General features: G+C 44.6%; 1 protein-coding gene across 1 annotated transcript in view; it reads left to right on the top strand.

The window, feature by feature from the left end:
• Positions 1 to 22,169, top strand: part of LOC121309457 (glutamate receptor ionotropic, kainate 4-like) — a 40,984-nt gene extending 18,815 nt beyond the window's left edge. Inside the window, exons 5-14 of the mRNA XM_041242390.1 lie at positions 1,281 to 1,388; positions 2,846 to 3,049; positions 7,136 to 7,249; positions 11,054 to 11,163; positions 12,525 to 12,698; positions 13,207 to 13,372; positions 13,916 to 14,141; positions 14,488 to 14,616; positions 18,008 to 18,126; positions 18,337 to 22,169. Of these exons, the coding sequence (XP_041098324.1) occupies positions 1,281 to 1,388; positions 2,846 to 3,049; positions 7,136 to 7,249; positions 11,054 to 11,163; positions 12,525 to 12,698; positions 13,207 to 13,372; positions 13,916 to 14,141; positions 14,488 to 14,616; positions 18,008 to 18,126; positions 18,337 to 18,717 (1,731 nt within the window). The 3' untranslated portion in view covers positions 18,718 to 22,169. The remainder of the gene's footprint in view (positions 1 to 1,280; positions 1,389 to 2,845; positions 3,050 to 7,135; positions 7,250 to 11,053; positions 11,164 to 12,524; positions 12,699 to 13,206; positions 13,373 to 13,915; positions 14,142 to 14,487; positions 14,617 to 18,007; positions 18,127 to 18,336) is intronic.
• The last annotated feature ends 212 nt before the right edge of the window (positions 22,170 to 22,381 follow it).

Raw genomic sequence — 22,381 nt, 5'->3', positions numbered from 1 at the left:
CTGAGTGGCCTTTGGTCCTGAGCTGTATGAATTTCAAATGAATGTGATTGTTGGCCTTACTTGAAGTACTGTAGATGCACTCTGTTCAATGGGGGCTTGAAAGTTTTTTTAATTAGGAACGATCGTGTCGAACAATTTAATTAAAAGGTGTAAAATATATACAACTGTGATTGCCAGAATTTGCCTGTTGTCGGGGCTGTGAAGTTTTGCTTGGAAGAAGAAAAGAAAAAAGCCTTCACCATAAGAGCCATTTTTAAATGTTTTGAAAACTGGACTTTCAGTTACCTTAATGGTATAGCATTAGCCTGATTCAGCAGAGTGGCCCTCCCTTCCTCCGAAACAAAGGCATCAAAACATCTCAGCTAGTTATGTTTTCATTGAAATTAGCGTGGGGAACTGGAGAAACATTGTATTGAATTGACACATTAGAGTACACAGCGGAGCAGCGTGTTTAATTCATGCCTGTGATTGCTCAGCGGTAACTGCGCGTCATTATGGGATGCTTATTTACGAATTGTTACCAAGATACAGATGTGTTCTAGGAAGGGAGCAACAAAACTAATGCACCCACTCTAATTGAGCAGTGCTGTCAACAAGTGAATCAAATTAACCAGATGGGGAGGTGCAATACAAATTACAAACCACTTTATAAATATTTTATTTGAAAAAAGTATGTTGTATGTGTTGTGGAACAGGGCCAGTCAAGTTATATTAATGGTAATGAAGGGAATTGCAAAAGTTTCTAGACTTGGAATATAATTAACTAAATTACGCCATTATGTTTGATGTGATTAAACGAGGGCCCGGCAGCTAGCAATTTGTTAAATAAAATTATTGGTAGCTTTCAAACCGCAAGATAGAAGACATACACTCTGGCTTGGTTCCTTACAGGGGTTTTAGCTAATAAAATAAACCCATAAATCTTTTATGTTTTCAACTTGTTGTGCACACGTTTTCTCTACGTTAGTGCGGTTGCTATCCGAGATACCGCTCTGCTGGTCTGTTGCCTTATTTCTTTTGGTATGATTTCTGACTCCCCTTCTGCAGCTCCAGTTTCCAATGGGACTCTGAAGGATCTGTGCACATACTATAATTGTGCAGTGTTACAATTATAACGCATAGTGTCCAATTCGATTCACTGGCGGTTGAACCAGTGTGAACTCTCCAGGAGCCAGTTTAGTAGTGTCATAGTTATGCTGGCTCCATGTCTTCGTGTCAAGGCAGCCTGTGTCCAGTAGCTCTTTGTCAGCTCTTTCTTTCCCCTTGCTGTTTCCTTGCAGATCGGACAGTGGCATTCAGAAAAGGGTCTGACCATGGAGAAGAAGCTGCACACCCTCAACGTCTCGGACACCCTGTTCAACACCACCCTCATCATCACCACCATTCTAGTGAGTTCAGCTTCTTACATTGATCCTTCCCATATGCAAAACACACCACAAGAAACACAGGCAGGGCATCTCCAGACCTGGAGAGCCAGTCTGCCCCAGGTTTAACACCTAGAATGAAACCATGGACTGCTTATCAATCAAGCTGCTTCTATTGAACCAGGGGTGTCCAATCGCAGTCCTGGAGGGCCGTTCCACGCCAGGTTTAACAGGTAAAATTGAGAACGTGAACTGCTTCAGGGTCTGGATGGAGGTTTAATTGGGTCAATTGAACAATTTAGAACAGGTTTGGAACAAAGACCAGGAGTGGAAGAGCCCACACAGTCCACCCCTGAACGAAAAAAACAAAGACGTGGTTGGAACAAAGACCTGGACTGGAGTTGCCGTTTTTTATTGAATGCGATAAACACATTTGAAGTTTCTGATTGTTAGAATTGTTTTACAGCACAGAGAAGACACACACCTCAGTAAAATGAATATGCTTCTAAACAGGTTTGGCTTACAACTCCATACTACACTGTTCTGAGCTCCTTATTTACATGGGATAAGACAACATATACACACTTTTTGCCAACACCAGAGGATAAGAAAAAGCCATTGAACTTTGGTTGGCATGCGTTCGGTGCTGTGCTTTTTAAACCTCTCTCTCTCTCTCTCTCTCTCTCTTTTGAAATGGCTCAGGAGGTGTTACTATAGCCGTGAGCAGCTTGTGTCTCATGGGTTTGCTGCTGAAGCAATGGCAGTGAAGAAGTACAGGCGCTGGGGGAGAAGAGTGTCTTTTTCAAAAGATACAAACTGCAGCAATTCCAGGGCCAGTCTCTGTAACACTGTCTCGCATGAAGAATGACAAGCTGGGAGCTGGAACCAGCCTCAATTACCCCAGGGGCTCAAGCGCTTTTTTCTAACCTTCCTTAATCAATTGCAGGATGCTGCCAGGAGAAAAACGTGGACTATTCTAACCTTTTTGCTGCTAGGCTAAATAGAATGCGGCAACATTTTTCATTTCGTGTCATTTACTGTGTATTTGCATAGTAGTTACTTAGTAAATACAGGTGTACTTACACAACATTACCATGTTATTATGCATAGTTACAATGTACTTAATGTGTAAATCTTTTTGCATGCGAACCCTAATCTTAAAGACAAGTAGCACGGTTCTGAAGAAGGTGTAAGGACAAGAAAAATGACAGGTCTGAGACTCTGATAAATGCATCATATAACCATGGGAGAACGTGGGCAAAACTGCTGAATTCCAGTGCAAAAATACCATGGTAAAGTTTTATAAGGTTTCTTGATTGAGGAAAGTCCTATCCCTAAGCCTAGTTTCACAGCTGTAATTTCGCTGGCTGAGAAGTTACACTGTGCGAGCATGCCCTGGTCCCGGTGGGTTTGGATCCCAGAGGTTTCACTCAGTGGTCAGTGAATAGAGGGGGTGTAAACGCATGCCAGTTCTGTTGCAGGAGAACCCATACGTGATGCTGAGACCCAAGCACCAGGAGCTGGAGGGCAACGAGAGGTACGAGGGCTTCTGCGTAGACATGCTGAAGGAGCTGGCAGACATCCTCAAGTTCAACTACAAGATCCAGCTGGTGGGGGACGGGGTGTACGGTGTGTCGGAGGCCAACGGAAGCTGGACCGGCATGGTGGGCGAGCTCATCTCACGGGTCAGTACGCTGCCAGCCCGCTGGCAACCAGCCCGCTCCCCTTTCTCAGGTTTGCTGCGTGCTGTCCGCTGTACTGGACAGTCAGTGAAGTCACCCAGACAGTAGGTTTTATTTCAGAACTCTTTGAGACAGTTGTTGTGCTTGGATGCTTTCCCTGCTAATCATCTTCTGATATCTTTCTCTTTTTAAAATCATTAAATCTGTGAAACCAGCCGAGAGTGTACTTTTCTGTAAGGGGTAGGGGCCCCCTTTAAAAGCTACCTGTGCAAATTAACCACATTGCAAAGGGAAGAAAGCATGTGTGTTCTACATGTGCACACAGTTACACTCCTAATTCATTTCAATTAGTCTCTCATTGCAGCCGGACACGCCCAACGGGAGAACACATTCCCAGGGTGTAAATTGGGAACTCTTTAAGTCCCCAGTTTTTCTGGAGTGGTTGCAAAATACACTGGCTTAGGCAGGAACAACATTTTTTTTTTAATTAAAGCCGTGCCTCATCCATGGGAAATGCATTCCGCCCCTATTGGTGGCTCCTGATGGCACTGATTACATTTCCTCTGCTTGAGAATCGGAAGCAGTCAAGAGAATCTAACTGGTGGCAGAACCTGAGGAATCTGTTCCAACACACAGGGCAAGGAGGGCAAAGTGTGATAGCCCACTGCTCATTATTATTAAGGTGCTGGTAATGACAGAGCTGGAGAGCTGAGAGTGGAGTGTTTAGTGTTCATTATTAAGGTTTTTTTTTTGTTTTGTTTTGTTTTGTTTTTTTTAGTCCTACTACTATAGTACATTCAGAAGTCACAAATCATTCCTGTCAAGAAGGGCCAGGGATCTGAGTGACAGCTTATTAAATCATGAGAGCCGTGTGCTGCAATCTTAAAGATCGTAAGTCCCATGCAAAGAACCCGCTGCTGGAGGTTCATCTTTAGAGCTGGCAATGCATTCTTGGAGCCCTGTCAATTGGCAATGCTCAGCACTGATGAAACCTATGGACTGAGACAAAACGCAGGAGAGCAGAAGAAAGTAAGCGCGTCTAATTAAAGTCCTTTATAAAGCATTCAACTGGAGGCTTTGGGGAAAACCAAGCGGGAGCGGGCTTAGGAGATACAGTGCACTGCTAAGCCAATACTGCTCAGGTCAGTATCTGAGGCTGAAGTTGTTGCCGTAGCATTATATAGAGTTAGAAGTTAAGCCAGCACAAGTGAATAATTTAGGAGAGCCATTGACAGGCGGATTGAAGGATGCCCGCCCTGCATCGGGGGCTGGGTGTTTTCATTATTTAGAAGTGTCAGTGACTGGTCTGCTTGTAATTGGGTTTGGTCTCATTCAGGATGAGGTTTAGATTAGCCATTGATTGACCTCCACGCTGCCAGTTTCCGAGGGAGGATAAATCATTGGAATCAGATATCGACTGGCGGGCCTCATGCCTCTCCGTCACTTCTGGGCTTTAGAAACTCCTATGAAATTTACCGCTGATGCACAACGACAGCCTGGCGCCGTGAACTCACCCGTGATTAGTGTAGCACTCAGGAAGTCAGTTAAATGGAAAATTCTGATCAAATTTATTGAGAACAGTTTCGGAGGATCACGCTGTGTTCCATGCTGGGCTCAGATATATTCTTGTTGTATATATTTTAACTCTTCGTATCCTAGATACACCTGTTGGCGTACCTAGTTTTTTTAATATATATATATATATATAGGAGATAGCCCTAAAAACCTCACAGATTTTTCTATGCACTTCACATGCTTTAGGTGAGTATCCATGGTGACTGCCATATTAATATGTGATCCCTGCCTTGGCATTGGCATTCCCTCTGCTCTGTGCTCTGCTACGCTTTCCTGTTTGTAGAAAAGAGGGTCTTTTATAGTACTGCAGTAATTAACCTTGTCTGTTGCTTGTGTGCCCTTCGGTATTTCCACAGCCCTGGAGGTGAACCTGTCACCAGGGTAAATGCTTTGTGACTCGTGGTATAAAATATGTTTAAAAGAGCAAGCATACAGAGCTGTTATGCTTGACAAAGCACCACTTCATGCTCATGGCTATCCATGTCTTGATCTGTAAAAAACGCAAAAGTTGGAATCTGTTTGAGCCTTTCTATAAAGTGTATAAAGAGGTGTTTGCAGAGACAGTTAAAAAGCATCAAAGTGTGTTATCTGTTTTAATTTACTGAGCTAATAGAGGGGGAAAAAACATTAAATAAAAAGGACTGGCCTTGTCTTATTATTGTGACAGTTTGTTTCTGTTAGGACTGTTCTTTCACTCGACCTTGAAAAGCAAAGTTCCCGGCTGGCCGAGCACCTCCCTTCCACCAGAGGAGTTTCCTTTAGAGCCCCCTCTCATCCAGCTTCCACCCTCAAGGCAAGGAATGGGGAAGGGAATTCGTACCAGTCTTCCTGCATCTGGCTTTCTCTCCCATTTGAAAAGCACAATGAAAAGTAGCTGAGCGCGGTTAAAGCAGAGCGCAGGCATGTTTAAACACAGCTGAGAATTGCACTAGTAAATCACAGATAGATACGAAAAGAATGATGTGCATTACAAGCGTGGGAATACATGACAAACTGCAAAATTGCTTTGTAACACGGTATGTACTTTTCACAATCGCAAGGACGATCAAGTCTTCCAGCTCGTGGTTTGAATGCAAAGAGACAGGGCCACAGGAAAAAAGCGTTTTTCTTTTTAAGATATATCCCGGATGGACTGAGACCCATGGCGTTTACCCTGATGTCCTTTCTTCAAGAAGGGTCAGGGGATCTGAGATCTCCTCGCAAGTCACCCATCGAAGCTGCAGAAGCAGCTTGGCTTCTGAAATAACTCAGCTGTAATTAGCCTTGTGGCTCAATTGGGAATCCTGGAGATCCTTCTTCAACAGTGAAATTCAATGGGGAACAAAAGATGATACACTTTTCAATCAGTGCGAGGGCTTCATGTGTGCGGCTCACACTGAAACTAGAGTCTATCCCTATCCTAACTAATCACTCACTTATAATCACTTATCACATTGCACTTATTGTAAACTGCTCTGTATTTAAATATGAAGCTTGTATTGTAACCCTGTACTACGCTGATAAAGGCGTCTGCCAAATAAATACTACATTGGGTAACACTGGTTGGATGCCCCAGGGACTGCTGATAAAGGGGTTGATTCAGCAGTATTTTGAAGAGGTTTGGCTTGGGGTATGATTGGCGTGATATTGACTTTCTCCCATTGGGTGAGGGGTGGGTTTTTTTTTTTGGTTTGTTATTATTCTAATTGTGTTTACAGCTTTGACCTGTCAGCAGGTTTGTGGACTTTGGGGGATTCCTGTGTTGTTCTGCTTAGCTGCTGTGGGACCAGCCCAAAAGAGAACTTGCCTCCCAGCACGTTACTGCACCACGAACACACTACAATACTTAAAACGTTTATCCACAAGGTGCTTTCATGCGCTATGTATAATTGAAGGTGTTCTCATGGTATTTTAGCAGTCATTCACAGTGGACTGCTTGGTCTATATACCAATGATAAGCGCGTGTCAAAGAAAACAACAACATAACAAGCCCTTGCACTGCGAAGGGAAGTACCGGGGGAAATTGACTTCTATTATAAAGTAAACCTTTGCCGCTCTTGCCCTGCCGGAGGACTCTTAAGCCTCTTCAGGGACCGGCACTCAAACAATACTAGCTCACGCTGGAGTGATTGCTTTTTCTATTGTAGAAATCCCAGTTAACTTCTGTCTCTCAGGTTTGCCGCTTTTTGGAAGTTGGATCATTTTTATTATTATTATTATTATTATTGCTGACCCCATTGCCGTCGCCTGTTTTAGCTTTTCCACGCTTATGCTGTGCCTTTACCATACTTTACCTCGCTTGCTTTTGATTTTCCATTCTTTCGCTGCACCTTGCTTGGCTTCTGCTGTGGTCAAGACATTTGGTTTTTAGTTTGTACAGCAGAATCCTAATTAAATACTGTAAATCAAGACATTTTCACTAACTCTGGTGTTCAGTGTGCCGTTGTTCGACTGTATGTTGATCTCTTCTGCCTTTAGCACCCCGCCTAAAAAAAAAAACTTACCTACAATTTTTCCATCTTTGACCTGTTTCAGAAAGCAGACCTGGCCGTGGCAGGGCTGACGATCACCGCTGAGAGGGAGAAGGTGATAGACTTCTCCAAGCCCTTCATGACTCTGGGGATCAGCATCATGTACCGAATGCATTTGGTAAGTGGAGGCAAAGCAAAGCTGCTCAAACTGGGCAAAATCTGAGGTCAGCACCCTCCTGTGCTGGCCATGTTCATTCCACTGATAAAACTGCTTGTCTACAACCTCATTTCCCAGGCAGTTGTGGGATCGATAGCAGCAGCATGATGTTTATTATGTGATCTCCCACTCCCCGGCGAGGAGAGCGATCAGGAGTGGAGTTTCGAGGATGGGGGGAGAGAAAGAGACAGCTCTGTCGTTCTCCCTCATAAAGTGGATTTTACAGGTTTTCGGAGATATTGCAGAAGTTAGTCACTGAAATGAGAGCCACGCAGCACTTGTGAAAGGCTGCTTCAAGCTGTTCTTCTTTCCTTCAGGCGAACAGTTCCATCGTTTTTAAGAGCCCGAAGCTTCTCTCGTCTAGATACCCCAGCATTGGCAGTGTCTCGATTGGCATGGAAGAGATCATTATATTTGTGTGCTCTTCAGTTATTTACAGAGATTCGAACACCAGTGGCCCCGATTGATGCCCAGCCAGCCCTGAATGTTTGGTGATAGTCTCTCTGCCAGATCCTATCGCTGGGGTAGTAATGGAATGGAGTGTGGGTGATAGAGTGGGGTGAGGGGGTAGAATATGGAGAGTCAGGAAGGCTGTGGGGAAGAAGGGGGGAGTATAGGGTGAGAGGTTGGGCATGGGGGTTTTAAGGACGGGAGGGTGGTGGGGGAGTAAGGTGGTTGATGGAGCCCCTTGTTCCAAGCAGCTGGTTCTGGTCTCTCCCACTTCCTCTCTTAGCCTCTTCTCCTTCTCTCATACTCCTTAAAAGCAATTATACCCTCAGGCTCTTTCACTTGGCAGCCCCCCGCAAAAACAGCAGTCTCATTTTTATTTAATTTTTTTTCATACTTGACTTGTTCAGGTTTAATCCAGTATTGATTCGCGGTGCCTTGATCTTGCTCCCGTTGTTTCTGACTGAATGAAAATGGAATTTTCAGTGCGATCGATTGCAAATCAGAATAGCAAAAATCAGGGCTTGTTTTTAGTTTTTGTCTATTAGACCCCCCCTCCCCCTTCTCCATGAGTCTGGAACAGTGATGTGTTCATCAGCTTCTTAGGAGCTGTTCTCCTGTCTGCAAATCGGACCTAACAGACAGTGTCTCTTCAATAGAGAAAGGAGGTCTTGATGAATTGAAGGCAGGATGTACTGTAATGACTCCACTGGCATCCTTCTGCTAAAAAGCTGAAAGCACTTTTGCATATTCAGAATGAAATATTCATCAGATTTCTTTTGTCCTCCAGATGCAGGGCATTGCCATGTTTCAGAATTAATTTGACTGCTTCTGTTCGTGATTCTAATCCTGTGATTTGCGTCTCATGCCTGAGGATCTCATGACTGGGTGTTTAAAGTTATAGATCCTTCCAGTAACCCAGCAGCCTGGCTGCACTGTCACATGCGTGACAGAAGAGGTGGTGTGAAAGAGGCAGATAAAGCTAATCAGTCATTCGGATATTGGTGAAAGCTCATCTGCCGTGTGATGCGCGTCAGTCAATGTGATTGAAGGCTTGACTGCCTGTCGGCTGCAAACAGCAGGCAGATCTAATCAAGCTTTCAACCCGGAGGAACTGATGCGTCTCGACATTTAAATAGCACAGCCTGTTCACCTGAGAGGGGAAATGGTGCTGATTCATTTTCTTGATGATGATTGAGCTCAGAAACAATCATAGCTCCACTGTGAGCCAGTACGTAAAATAAGAAGGTTGTAAGAAGACTGCAAGAGCTGAATCAATGTCCTCATTGTGCGGGGAGATGCTGACACCCACCACGTCTGAAGTCTGGCGTAGTTTTAAATGTCTTCAGCAGTACAGTGCCATTGCTAGTGTGTTGTAGTCAGTACACAGCATTCCTCTGCATTTCCAAGTAATCTGAGTGCACCTCTGGGGAGTGCAGTTTGTGTGCAAGTGGATTCCGGAATGAGAAATATACGTCTGCAGCTGGATTTATGCATACACACGTAAACCCCAATAAGCAGGATTGGCGGAGATCTGCAGGGATTCAGGACTTGTGTAAATGATCCTCATGATAACCAGTCACAATCCGTGTTCCCTATATCCCCTCGGCACAATCACTTACACATAGAAATAAAAATACAAAATAGGTACAAGGCTCTTCATCGCAACCTCAAGCTGTGGGGCTCTTATATCTGATGACAAATAAAATCCCCTCCTTGCCTGAGCTTCTTAGTGCAATAAACTCATTCTGAGGCCTTTTGTTCCACCAGCTTAGATCAAGCCTCTTAAACCCTCCACTTATTTCAAGAATCTTCTCCTTTCCATTACAATCTCCGCTCCACCTCCTGATAAAACTCTCGAACAGTCTCCGCTAGGAGCCGGCTCTCCGCTCCACCTCCTGATAAAACTCTTCGAACAGTCTTTGGCCACACTCACAAAGACTCGATTTCCCTAAACTATGATATATGGTAATAGTGTTCAGTCAAGCCCTATCATTTGGAGAGTAGTTCAACAGCAATGCACCAGCTGAGCAGCTCCAGCAGCAAAAAGTCACTTGGATCATGTGCGGTGTAATTTACACAGGGAAAAACCGTGTGTTTGAATATAACGCTTTTGACAGAAGAAACATTTATAATAAATATAAATCCTGGCCCTACTGTATATGTAACTTATGACTAAGCAATGCCTGGTTCTTAAAGAGTTCTGCCTGTCAAACATCTGCTGCTTCTGCTAGCCAGTCAGCCCTAATACAGATTAAGCACTCCCAGGTAGTAAGCAGCTACCATCGTGTCACTTTGCTGAATGAGTGCAGGTCTATCTTATTGCTCATGTTGACACCCCCAGTGCAAAATGTTATGTGCCTGCTGTGGAATTGCTATCCCTTAATTGTAGTCCAGAAACAAGAAGTGAGTAATAGCTCAAGAAAATGTTTGCAGATCAATCTCTTTGATTAGCAGAACCCTCACTGTCATCCATGGCTGCTCTCCTCCTTTTTTTTTGATTTCTGCAATTTAGAAATTGTTACTTGCAAGCACTGGCCTCTACTATCCAGGACACTGCTACGGCATAAGAAGATTCACCCGGAATTTCCAGAATTTCCTAAAATCTTTTTTGTTTTGTTTTTTTAAGTATCACTCGTACATCTCTCAGCACAGGACAGAAACGGAATCCTTTGCAGTAAACTGTCTTACTCGGAGGAACACGTCTCTCTTGACTTAGCTCTCTATTAAATTGCGCATCTATGAAGTATATCCTATATGGCACGGCACAACTTAAAAGCTGCCCCACAAGAGGGCAGAGCCTCCTGTACTGTAGGGTTAATACTATACAGTTAAATAAAGAACCGTTCAACTTGTGTCGCTAACAATAATGTGACATCATTTCCATCTGCCATCTGATACAAAGACATTTCAGATAACTGTGTCGCATCAGCATCAGGGTGGCAGTGTATTATATGAAGTGTATTTGAGCCTGTTGTTGTATGTATGTATGTATGTATGTATGTATGTGTGTATGTATGTATGTGTGTATGTATTCAAACAGTCTGCTGTGCACAGCTGTCTACTGCAATAATGAGATTGGCTTTGACAAGCGAGCACTGCAGGTTAAAAGCCCTGATTTCGTCGAACAAACCCTGCAGGTTCTTCAGTGTCTGCAGAGCAGATGGTTTCCTAGCTCATCCGAAGCCTCTCCCGTTAAGTGACTCATGCACCATGCAGGGGACGGTTTTGCAGCAGATACAGCTGCAGTGCTCCTCTGGCAGTATTTGGACCTGTTCCCATGCCTATGACTAAAAGCACCTCTGTGTTTGTTTGCAGAGCCGCAGGCCGGGCTACTTCTCCTTCCTGGACCCTTTCTCTCCGGGGGTCTGGCTCTTCATGTTGCTGGCCTATCTGGCTGTGAGCTGCGTTCTCTTCCTAGTAGCCAGGTACCGTACAGCTCATTACTGCCACCTGGTGGTGCATTGAAAGTATTGCAAATAAGACCTGGGCAGAACATTTTCACAAGCAAAAGTTACTTTGCATGTAAGTTTATATGCATAGTGGTACATGTAAACTTTTTTGGATACAAGAAAATAATACAATCTTAAACTCAAATTGAACCTATTGCATAAAAAAAACATGTCTGTATAGACAAATCCCTGAGACTGTGTGATTTTACTCTTGATAACGGCAGTGTTTTTCTGTGTAGTTTTACATCAATGTCCCAGCACGGTTCCCCATGTTAATAGTATCACAGATGTTACTAAATCTGGTATCTCAAATTCTTGAAGAGTGCTACAGAATATAGAGGGTGTCTATCTTAATATTCTGCTGCTGGTGAGGTATTCACTCGCATTAACATAATTATCACATATCAGAAATCAACCAATCACAGTGCAGTATTAGCCAAAATACAGATATGTTAAAGCAACATTAATTGGTGTGATTTTGTAATAAAATAATCAGCGGTGTGTAGGGTGTCTCTTATTGTATAAGAAACGTCATTTCGCACAGTTTGAGCAGCCGGAATCGTTCGCTGTCCTCTCTCTCGCCCAAACAGCACGAGATGACATCTCTAACACAATAAGAGCACGTCTTACTGATACTAAATACAGTGCAGAGGATGGGGGTCTGTGCTGGAGCAGGGTTATGTCATTTAGAGCTGTGTTATTTCGATTTTTAGATCAGCAGTGAAAGAGTATGTGTTTCCCTTAATCCGCAAATACACAGCACCGCCCAGCCTCAGGTCTGCAGCCCTCCATCCCCCAGGTAGCATTTCCCTCCTCTCTGTCGGGGCTGTGGCCCAGTTTAAGCACCTCAGCTGAGCTGCTGGAAGGACACGGAGGCAGCCCACGCGTGTAAAAGCTGTTTAGATGTGATAGCACCTGCTTTAAAACAGTGGAGTGCGGCTGCTGTTTTGCTTGAGTAAACTGGGAGAAGGATCCTTGTGAAGATGTACAGATGTACTTCTTGTTCACAAACCTGCCTTGTCAGCTCTGTTAAATGTATTTATTTCCATGGCAGCAGCATAGCAGGCCCCTGGGACTCTAGGGAGGTAGAATGCTGTGTAAAGCCTCCTGGGACCCTGAGTGCCCTACACTGCAGGGAAAGTGGAGTAAGGTGATAGGTTAGAGAACACCCCTTGACTTTATCCCACTGACTGCTTTTCGATGAAAATCCTTAAACATTAACATCCAAAGCGCCAGGTTGAGTTTGTTATTTTTCTGCTCTCCAGTGTGGTGTTGTGTTCTCACACTGCGGTGCGTTAATTAAAAAATATATATTTTGAATCCTCTGTTTTTTGCAGGCTGACCCCCTACGAGTGGTACAATCCCCACCCCTGCCTGAAGGGGCGCTGTAACCTGCTCATTAACCAGTACTCCCTGGGGAACAGCCTGTGGTTTCCAGTAGGGGGGTTCATGCAGCAGGGCTCCACCATCGCCCCCCGAGCCATCTCCACGCGCTGCGTCAGCGGGGTCTGGTAAGGAAGGGCCGTTTGTCTCACTCAAACCTCAGCTGTGTCGATGCGCCCAGTAAACAAAGAAACGCAGAACTGAGCTCATGGATTTCAGCATCACCAGTGGATTGCACTGACTGGATTGCCGTGACTGCTGTGTGATTCCCGTCACACTACTGTCCCACTGCTTTCCATAAAACACATTTTCCATGTTTGACTTTTGCCGACGTGATCCGCTTTATCTGGCCCTGTTCACACCTCTGCTCTGCTGATTCACAGACGCGGTGAATTCACATTTAGGTCACGTAGACAGTAAACTGAACGTGAACTGCACTTTACTGTATAAGGGCCCGTCACTGATTCACTGTTTTTCTCATGATAGTAAAATAATGAGGGGGGGGGGGGGGGGGTTGCAGCATGTGTAAAATCAGAATACACACATCCGCGGATCACAGCGGGATAAAAATATCAAATCAGAACTCAACATCAGAGGGGGTTCTTTCAGTATTGCTAACCCGCTCTGCCTCCACAGGTGGGCCTTCACCCTGATCATCATCTCCTCGTACACGGCTAACCTGGCCGCCTTCCTGACGGTGCAGCGGATGGAGGTGCCCATCGAGTCTGTGGACGACCTGGCCGATCAGACTGCCATCGCGTACGGCACCATGCACGGGGGCTCCACCATGACCTTCTTCCAGGTGAGCAGAGCCCAGGGCGCCCGCACAGCGCACTGCAAAGCAGAAGCATGGCACCCCCTATAGGAAGGCGTTGTTAAAGCAAGATGCCAAATGCAGTCTAATCTTAGGGAAAGCGTGCTAAATTACAGTGCTTATAAAGGAGAACAATGTTTTTTTTTTTTCAAGACATCATGCAAAGACTTTTGTTACTGGTAAACAATACCGTAGCACCCAAGGTCAAAATTCTTAATATATCTAAAAGCATTCATTCAAGATTATCCATAACATCAAACACTAGAATCAGTACAAAGAAAATAAGCTACCTGTATCAAAGATGTTCACAGTAAAAGCAGAGCAAATAGTTTTAAAGCAGAGCAATAGCCAAGGTGAACATCCAAGAGCTGTAAGGTAAAGGATATAAAAAACAAGGCAAACCATGCGTAACTATGGTAACTACATAGTACAAGCATAGGAACATTTCATGGAAAATGATTGCGCACATTGGTAGAAACGTGCGTCAGCGCTTGTCTCTGCAAACTCATCCCTCTCTCTTTCTGGCTGCAGAACTCCAGGTACCAGACGTACCAGCGCATGTGGAACTTCATGCACTCGAAGCAGCCCAGCGTGTTTGTGAAGAGCACAGAGGAGGGCATCGCCCGGGTCCTCAACTCCAACTATGCCTACCTGCTGGAGAGCACCATGAACGAGTACTACAGGCAGCGCAACTGCAACCTCACCCAGATCGGAGGGCTGCTCGACACCAAGGGCTATGGCATCGGCATGCCCCCAGGTACGTCTGAATATGTAGGGGCTCTTCTCAGTGGACGTGCTAAATTTATTGACCGTTTGGCAACACGATTATAGTCTGTCATTCGTGTGAGCGGTACAAAGCTTGCCCTGGAGTCAATGCTGAGCGGATTGTGCCCATTTGGCCCTGTTTGAATAGCAGGTTTTAAAATCAACATTTTGTGACATTCTCTGTCTTCTCTCCCTCCCACCCCTCTCTACCTCTCCCTTTTGCTCCTCTCCTTCCACCCCCTCTCTCCCTCCACTCTCCCCCCCTCCTCTCTGCCTCTTCTCCCGCCTCCCACCCTCTTCCTCTCCTCTCTCTCTCCTGCCTCCCTCTTCTCCCCCAGGCTCGGTCTATCGTGACGAGTTTGACCTCGCCATTCTCAAACTCCAAGAGGAGAACCGCCTGGATATTCTCAAGAGGAAGTGGTGGGAGGGGGGCAAGTGTCCCAAAGAGGAAGACCACCGAGCCAAAGGTACCGTAGAGCCGGCGAACAGTGGGGAGGGGCTTCTCCTTGCACACATGACTGGGATCGCCTGCTAGTAGCAGTTATCCAACCTTTCCGGGCTTCAAATCAGATCTTTCAGAAACTGTTTCTGCAAATGTGGATCTTTTTGATTTGGACCTTGCCCACACAGCTAGAACAAAGCCTCCCAAGAATCCTGATATATACCGTTGCAGATGCAATTACTGACCTCGCTTAGAGTATTAATACAGAGATGTTTGCACTATCAAAGTTCAGAAATAAAAAATGAAAAATAAAAATATGTAAAAAGCGAGGCAGGGGGCAGTTTTAGTGATTAAATGACGCATCTGTGTGTCACAGAAATCGCTCCCAAAACCTCACCCACCTGCCTCCCTCCTGGGCTTTGAGTGTCGGGGAACAGATTTGTGCGGAAAGGGGTGCCTGCCCTTGCAGTGGCATGCGGGTGTGTAAGGAGGAGGGCAGAATGCCAAGGAATTCGTTTTTTTGGCTTTTTATTGTACGAATGCCGCCTGGCCACTCGAGTGCCATTGCCCTGTGCAGTGACCCAGGTGATCGAAATATTGTTCCGTTTGTCTTCCTGACGTGTGCAACCCGAGCTCCGTAATCGTTTAGAGGGAAAACATTATGCAGCACTAAAAGTTTCTCACCAGGGGAAATGTATACCAGACCTTTTAATAAAAGGAAAGCCGTGCCTTCGATTTTCCCCGACAGAGAGTGATTTGAGACGCTAACCTTTTTAACATTGATTGCTATGGATTTTTTATATATATATTTTTTATTTGCCCTTCTGATTTAAATGCGTATAAATTAATAAAATCCAACGCAGCAGGTTTAATAAATAGGCAGTCTGGAGCAATTTAGTGCCTGTGGGGCAGCCCAGCGGAAAATTGAAAAGCAAGACAGAATTTTTATAGTCTGAGCACCAGTCAGTGCTTTTTGTAAATATTGAATTCAAATGATTGCTCTTAAAAAGGTCAGACATGGCGAATAAGGGTTATTTACTAGGTACATGAAACCTCTGAGGATCTTGGAGGGTTATGAATGTCAGAGTAAAAAATGTTTATTAATAATAATAATAATAATAATAATAATAATAATAATAATAATAATAATAATAATAATACTAACAGGCAAACTAAAGGCTTCTTCTGCAATGTTGGATTTTGCATGTAACGCGTTTAAACAAAACCTTTGCACACGAGTAAGCAAGCTCATGTGAAAACAAAGCGCTAACACAACAAGCAATCCAAGCATTATTAAAAAAACACACACACACACACACACACACAGCCGCACCTGCTCCTGCTTGCCAGCGATGCCCCTGCTTATTATTAGGAGAAAGCCCCATTGCATCATAGTCCTAGACCTGCCCTTCTACAAATACTCATGAGCTCCACACTGCGTGTCACGGAATAGCCTGTATTTCAGGGCCACTGTGAAAGAAGTGTCTAGTAAATCTAACCTTTTCATTTTAATAATCATACTAACCCTTCTAAAAGTGCACCACAGCAAACTTGTCAGCACAGTAATTTGACTCTTTTTCTGCCGTGCGATTCCCATGGTTACACGACGCATTGACCTGAGTTGACCATGCTTAACATTCATAAGGGAATTCAATACAAATTGCGCCCAGCTTGGCGAGACTACAAATGGAAAGGCATACCTGAACCGATGATACTGTAATCGGAGTAATGAAATTCATCGGAATGCCAACAGAATAATCTCTCAAGACATTTATAAGGGAGCTTTCTTGTTAATAGGCAGTGTGTTTTTTCAAAGCTTGCTGCTCTTCTAGAATCTGGACACCACCCCCACTTCTTCCCTCATTGGTTTACCCCACTCGTTTAAAAGCTGGGGCTTACCTCCACGTCCGGGGGTCGATGGGTCCCATCTCCCTGCCTTGGTTGAGTGCTGTCAAAGGTCTCTCGTCATAGGAGGGCCACACCTATCCCATCATGCCCTTGAATAAATATTTGTGTTTATGCTGTCACCTCACTTATTGAATGCTGCAGCAGGAATGCTTGTGGCAATAGCACTTGTATTAATGCACCAAGCTGCAGCTTGACATTGGAAACTTTGCATAACCAAATATAATATATTATAGACATTAAACCGCAGGGAAGCTGTCTGAATATTTTTTGGTGCAGTTTATCTCCTTACTGCTTGCTTTATTTATTTATTTATTTATTTCGGTTTCCATTTTGAAATGTAATAACGGCTGTAGCATTTTAGATTTCAACGCTGGAGATCACAATATTAAAATGCTCTCTAGTCCAGTGCCTATCAGGACCTGTATTCTAAGAAAGGGAGGTGATCAGCCAGGCTTTCCAGCTCCTGTACAGACGAAGGCACAGCTAGTGTGTGTTTTCGGAGGCACTAATGGATTTCTGTGCTGGGCTGCTCTGTGTGCTCCTGACAGTAGTTGTGGTTAAACACCAGAAGCCGCAGGCTGCACAGCGTGGCAGAGCGGGTCAGCTTCTGTACTGATCCCTCCTCACCAGCACAGCAGCTGTGACAGCGCATGATTCATCTCTGTGATTTCACAGAGCTCAGCTGAGGGGTTGGGAAGGGACATGGGAGGGACGTTGATAAACGAATAGAAAACTTTAAAAAATAGATTCTAGAACTAATAGAGCCAGAGTTCTCCTGTTCTAAATCCACAGTCGTCGCTGTTTTATTTTGTTTCGTTTTAATGAAAGGCTGGGCAGGGGGGAAGGTGTGACGTGCTCAGCAATATTAACATGAGGTTTATCAGCTAGCAGGAGAGCAGGAGAAGCAGTGTCTAGGAGTGTGTGTGCGCCTGTCCTCGAGGCGGGGTGGGGGGGGGGGTGATGTGAGCAGCTCCTCTCATACAGTTGCAGTTTAATTATGAGAAATCTCAATTCCAGATGCATAGATGTCACAGCTTGCAAAGAACATACCGCAACGTAGGTCTAAAGTTAAAAAAACAAACAACCCAACAGTAATTTGTTAACACTGCATTAGTTGTCTCTAATTACTGTGGATTTACATAGTAGTTATTTAGTCAATGCATGGCCACTTACACATAATTACAGTGTTATTATGCTAAAACATGGCATAAAAAGGTCTGCATGCAGTTACCAACACCAACAATAAGGCACAAAACCCTAACCCACAAGCAGATGAGAACTGAAAGCATATATATATATATATATATATATATATATATATATATATATATATATATATATACTGTAAATAAAGGCCAGTACACTAGTTCTAGAAACACAAATGCCATCCCTCATCCTTAATTATAAGGTCCGGTAGTTTTTTTGTTCACAGATTAACCACTGATTATAACAGACACTTTGGACAGGCTCACATCCCAGTTTTACTGTCTCCCTTTCTCTCTGGCCAGGGCTGGGAATGGAGAACATTGGTGGTATTTTCGTGGTGCTGGTGTGCGGGCTGCTGGTGGCTGTCTTCATGGCGGTGCTGGAGTTCATCTGGATGATGAGGAAGACGCCAGGGACGGAGGTGAGTGACGGGGGGATGGCAAGGGCGGGGTCTGTATACGGCATGTTAGAAATCCTTCTGTTTAGAGTTCTACTGTAGGTAAGTGCACGAGCACAGCCATGCTGAAAACCTGCAAGCTAGCAGCTCTGAGCAGGACTGAGCAGTGCTGGCCATTGCTCGAGTTTCCGTCAAGCTCACTGACCCTCTCTCTGTCCCTCTGTGTCCGTGCAGCTGTCGGTGTGCGAGGAGATGTTTCTGGAACTGCGCGGGATCATCCTGTGCCGGGACAGTCTGCAGCTAAGGCGGCGGCGAGGGGGCGGGGCCGTGAGGTCCAGGCCCCTCCCCCTGGAGGAGCGGCGTGCCAGGGCGGCGGCAGCAGCGGGCCTCAGCAACGGCAAGCTGTGCGGGGGGAGCGTGCCCGAGCCGCTGGCACACAGACTGGCGCAGGAGGCCTCCTTGGTGGCGCAGGGCTGCACTCACATCCGCGTGTGTCCCGAGTGTCGCCGATTCCAGGGGCTTCGCGCCCGGCCAGCAGGAGGCAGCTCCTCTCCCATACACAGCGAGGCGAGCATAGAGTGGGAGAAAATGACCAACAGCAGCGAGCCGGAATAGAACCCAAACTCCCTTCCTCCGTGCCTCCCTGCCTGCCTGCCTGCCTGCCTGCCTGCCAGCCAGCATCAGGGACAGGGGAGTGGGGATTAAAGCTGAAAAAAAAAAAAAAAAAAAAGAACAAAGCAGAAATGCCTTGCAGCAGCAGCTTGATAGCGGTGGAACTACTAGTCGCACAGACTGAGAGAATTACACTTTTGAAAGGCACAAAGCTAGCTGGGTGACCCTGCCACCATTACCAAGGACCTCCTTAAGTCCAGCGCTGCTGCTCCTCCATTTGCTGCGAGATGAGAATGAGTTAACGACCCCCCCTGCTGGGGGAATGTGGAGGTGACCGGCTATGACTAAGCTTGAGGAAACACTTGGGATAACCTGCCCTGTGCTGTAACCTGACCGGCAGAACTGCCTTCTGTTAACAAAACAAAGGATCCTAACTGGGATGCTCAGATTCTGATTCTGCCAATGAACAGGGCAAAGCTTCTTTGGCAGTACTGAAAAACACCCTTATGAGAAGTCCCCTGGATATAATGAATAATCATGCATTTTTCAGCTAAATAGAAGACAGCTACTGTGCGTTACTAAAATAGGGGCTTTTTTTCCGACATATTTTTTTAAGAGATCTGAGGATTTTTTCAAAGCTTGAAAAAAAAACAAAAAAACAACAACATTATAATAACAAATGAATACTTGCATAAATTAAAGTGCCAAAAAATTCAGAACCGCCTCTCAGAGAGGCCTTGGTATAGAAGGACAGTGGAGATGGCTCTTCCACGTCCAAGTGTTTTTTTTTTTTTTTTGCAAACTTCTGGCCTTGCGATGAAACCGAGGAACAAGCAAGATAGGACGATGCAGCGTTTGTTTGTTTTTTTTTGTTTTTTTTTAAATAAAATCAAAATTTTGAGGAAATATTTTTTTGAAAGACAACAATGAAATGGGGTCATTCCAGGGGTTACCTGAAAGTTCAGGTTTAGCTTTGCTTTGTTGCCTTCAGAGTTTCGACAGAATTTCAGGAATTTCTACAGCTTAAGAGTGGCGCTTGTTTAGGTGCTGCCTTATTCTGGACCTTATTATTCACATTGCCTTAGAACGTGTTTTGATCCTCTCATTCAAGCGGCCCTGCTTACAGAACCTCAAGGGGTGTTTTTTAAGAGCAAGGGCATTTAGATTAATCAAAGTTCGACTGCTTTAGACAGACTTGGAGACTCGTTCTCATTTTTCAAAGCTCTGTCTAACCAGAGAGAATGTTCCCTAAAACAGTCTTTAATGTTGTATTAATAGCACCCAACATTAACCCAGCCGTGCCCTTCATTACACTGATAGAGCATCCTCAGTACTTTGTGCACTCCTGTCCTCTGCAGCCCTCATCTTCCCAGTCACCACTCACTTCCAGCCATGCATATAAGGATCAGTAGCTGTCTTCTGATGCATTGCTTAAAAACATGCACACTGTGCCTTGGGTTCAGTTGTCATCTTACAGGTGGCACAGATGATCACAAGACACATATTGAATCAAGACATGCCTGCTTTATTTCCTTGATAGCCCTCATGAAGCTGTACTGCTTTCAAAATATAGTGTATGTTGTTAGTGTGGGGCATGGGTACAGCCGTCTTTGCATGTGATCCAACAGCAGGAGTCTTTTTTAAAACATGCCTCTTGTTTGATGGAGACAGGGTTACAGTGTAGGCATGTATAGTTTGCCACACCTAGTTTTCTGCTTGCCCTGACTCTATACAAAGGGGGTGACCCCTGAAATGATTGAAAGATTTCCCGGTGCCATTGTTGTACACAGAACTCTCAGCTCTGTCAGCTCTTTCCTGAACTCTATATCTTGGGTTTTGTCCTGCATTAGGGATAGTTCAAAGGGGTGCTGTTTTGAGTAAATATCATGCTTTGGATCTGTTGCGTTGATTGACTGATAGATTTCTGTTAAGCACATACAAGAACTATCCGTATTTAGGCTTCTGTTTTTCAAGGCAGCCACAAACCTGTCCCTAAAAATAGAGAAACAAGTGTGACCCGGCACCACAAAAACAGCAAGATCAGTGGCATTCTAATGACTCATTCTGTCACTAGAAGTCCCGGTCAACTCCACCCCCAGAGCCCAGTCCAGGTTTTAATGCGGAGAGCAGGAAGCTGGCTGAGCGCTCAGAGCCCTGTTGTGTAATTGTATGAGTGTGATTTGTATTATTTTTTATAACATTGTGGAGCTAGTTGATATCCATTTCAAAAAACAAAACCACATGGGATTCCAACGCAGGTAAGGAAATACGTTGTCCACTTTTTTGACAACCCGGGGAGAAAGTCGTCCCTTCCTAGTTTTATAAAAAAGCTTTCCTCCTGTACTCGTGCATACAGAATAAAATGTAAGTCTAGAACTTGATTGGTGACACAGTTAATAATTCACTTTGATTTACTTTTGCTCCTGTGAAGATATGTCTGAGGCACTGGCTTCCTCATAGCCAGCAAATCTATCTTCTTAATCTCATCAGAAAAGGATCTGACCCGTTCACATGGGTAATTAACAGCGTTACTATACATTACCTCATCTCAACAGCAGGGGTCAGCATTACCACCTTCACCTGCCATGGCAAAACCTTGCCCAATTTCTTTCTTCAAGGGAAAACAAACGGTCAGGGCTTCTGGGTATATACTGTACTATACATCTCAGAATGTTAATTGAACAACCAAAAAAGCTGCTTGATTTAAGGAAGGCTTATTTTAGGTTTGCCATACTTGTTCAGTAAAAAAAACACTCCATAAAGGTGCATGGGGTGCTGTGCGGATAGTTGTAAACACCCCTTCATGGAGCTTGCTAGTTATACAGCCAGCCTCATTCATTAAGCAGTAGTAGGTAAACAGTAACAGGGCTTCTGCTTCTGCAGGTTACTGAAATAATCCACCTACTGTGGCGAACATTAATGGTACAGAAGATGCATTTCTCTGTGAAGGAGGCTGCAGCCACCCTGGGGTTACCCCTGAAAACCAGCAGTTGATGCACTCCAAGAAGATTCACCAGTGCTGTAAAACACTCTTAAAAATCCAGCTGTGGCGTACAGGCTAATCAGATCAAGTGCTTTTTACAACCCAATTTAGACCACTGACCGTGCTGATAGGCACACCTTTTACAATCCATGCAAAGCAATTTAAAGACCAATCTCAAGATTTAAACACTATTTTGCCACCGAGCTCTTACCCCATTTGATAAAGCAGCTCTTGTATTTTTCATATCCATTCTCAAAAAGAGAGGGAGGGGTTGCTATTTGGTTTCCCGATGATTCTATGCAATTTCGTGTTGTAAAATTAACAAATAAATCAGATAGAAGAACAAAATTAAAAAAAATAAAAAAAATGAGTTCTGGAGCGTGGAACACAAGTGTAGGTTTGCAGGTGAAATGATCAGACGTTAATCCTGTGCTTTTGTTTTCAAACCATTTCTGTTGAATGTAATAAACAAAACCCCTTTCCATTGTTTGTCTTTCAAAGGAATAAAATAGAAGATGATTTGCTTTGTTTGTTTCTTTACTCGTTCTTTGTCTTCCTGATGTCATTCATTTCTTGGTTTGTGTGCAGAGGAACTGGACTATATAAGCATGCAAGGGGTACTGGAAACTGGTGTAACAGAGCGACAGTTGGGCTCGAACCGGGGACCCCGCGGAACATAAGTGC

Source organism: Polyodon spathula, unplaced genomic scaffold, assembly GCF_017654505.1.
Source record: "Polyodon spathula isolate WHYD16114869_AA unplaced genomic scaffold, ASM1765450v1 scaffolds_1278, whole genome shotgun sequence".
Taxonomy (NCBI): domain Eukaryota; kingdom Metazoa; phylum Chordata; class Actinopteri; order Acipenseriformes; family Polyodontidae; genus Polyodon; species Polyodon spathula.
This window is presented reverse-complemented; position numbering and strand designations above follow the sequence as displayed.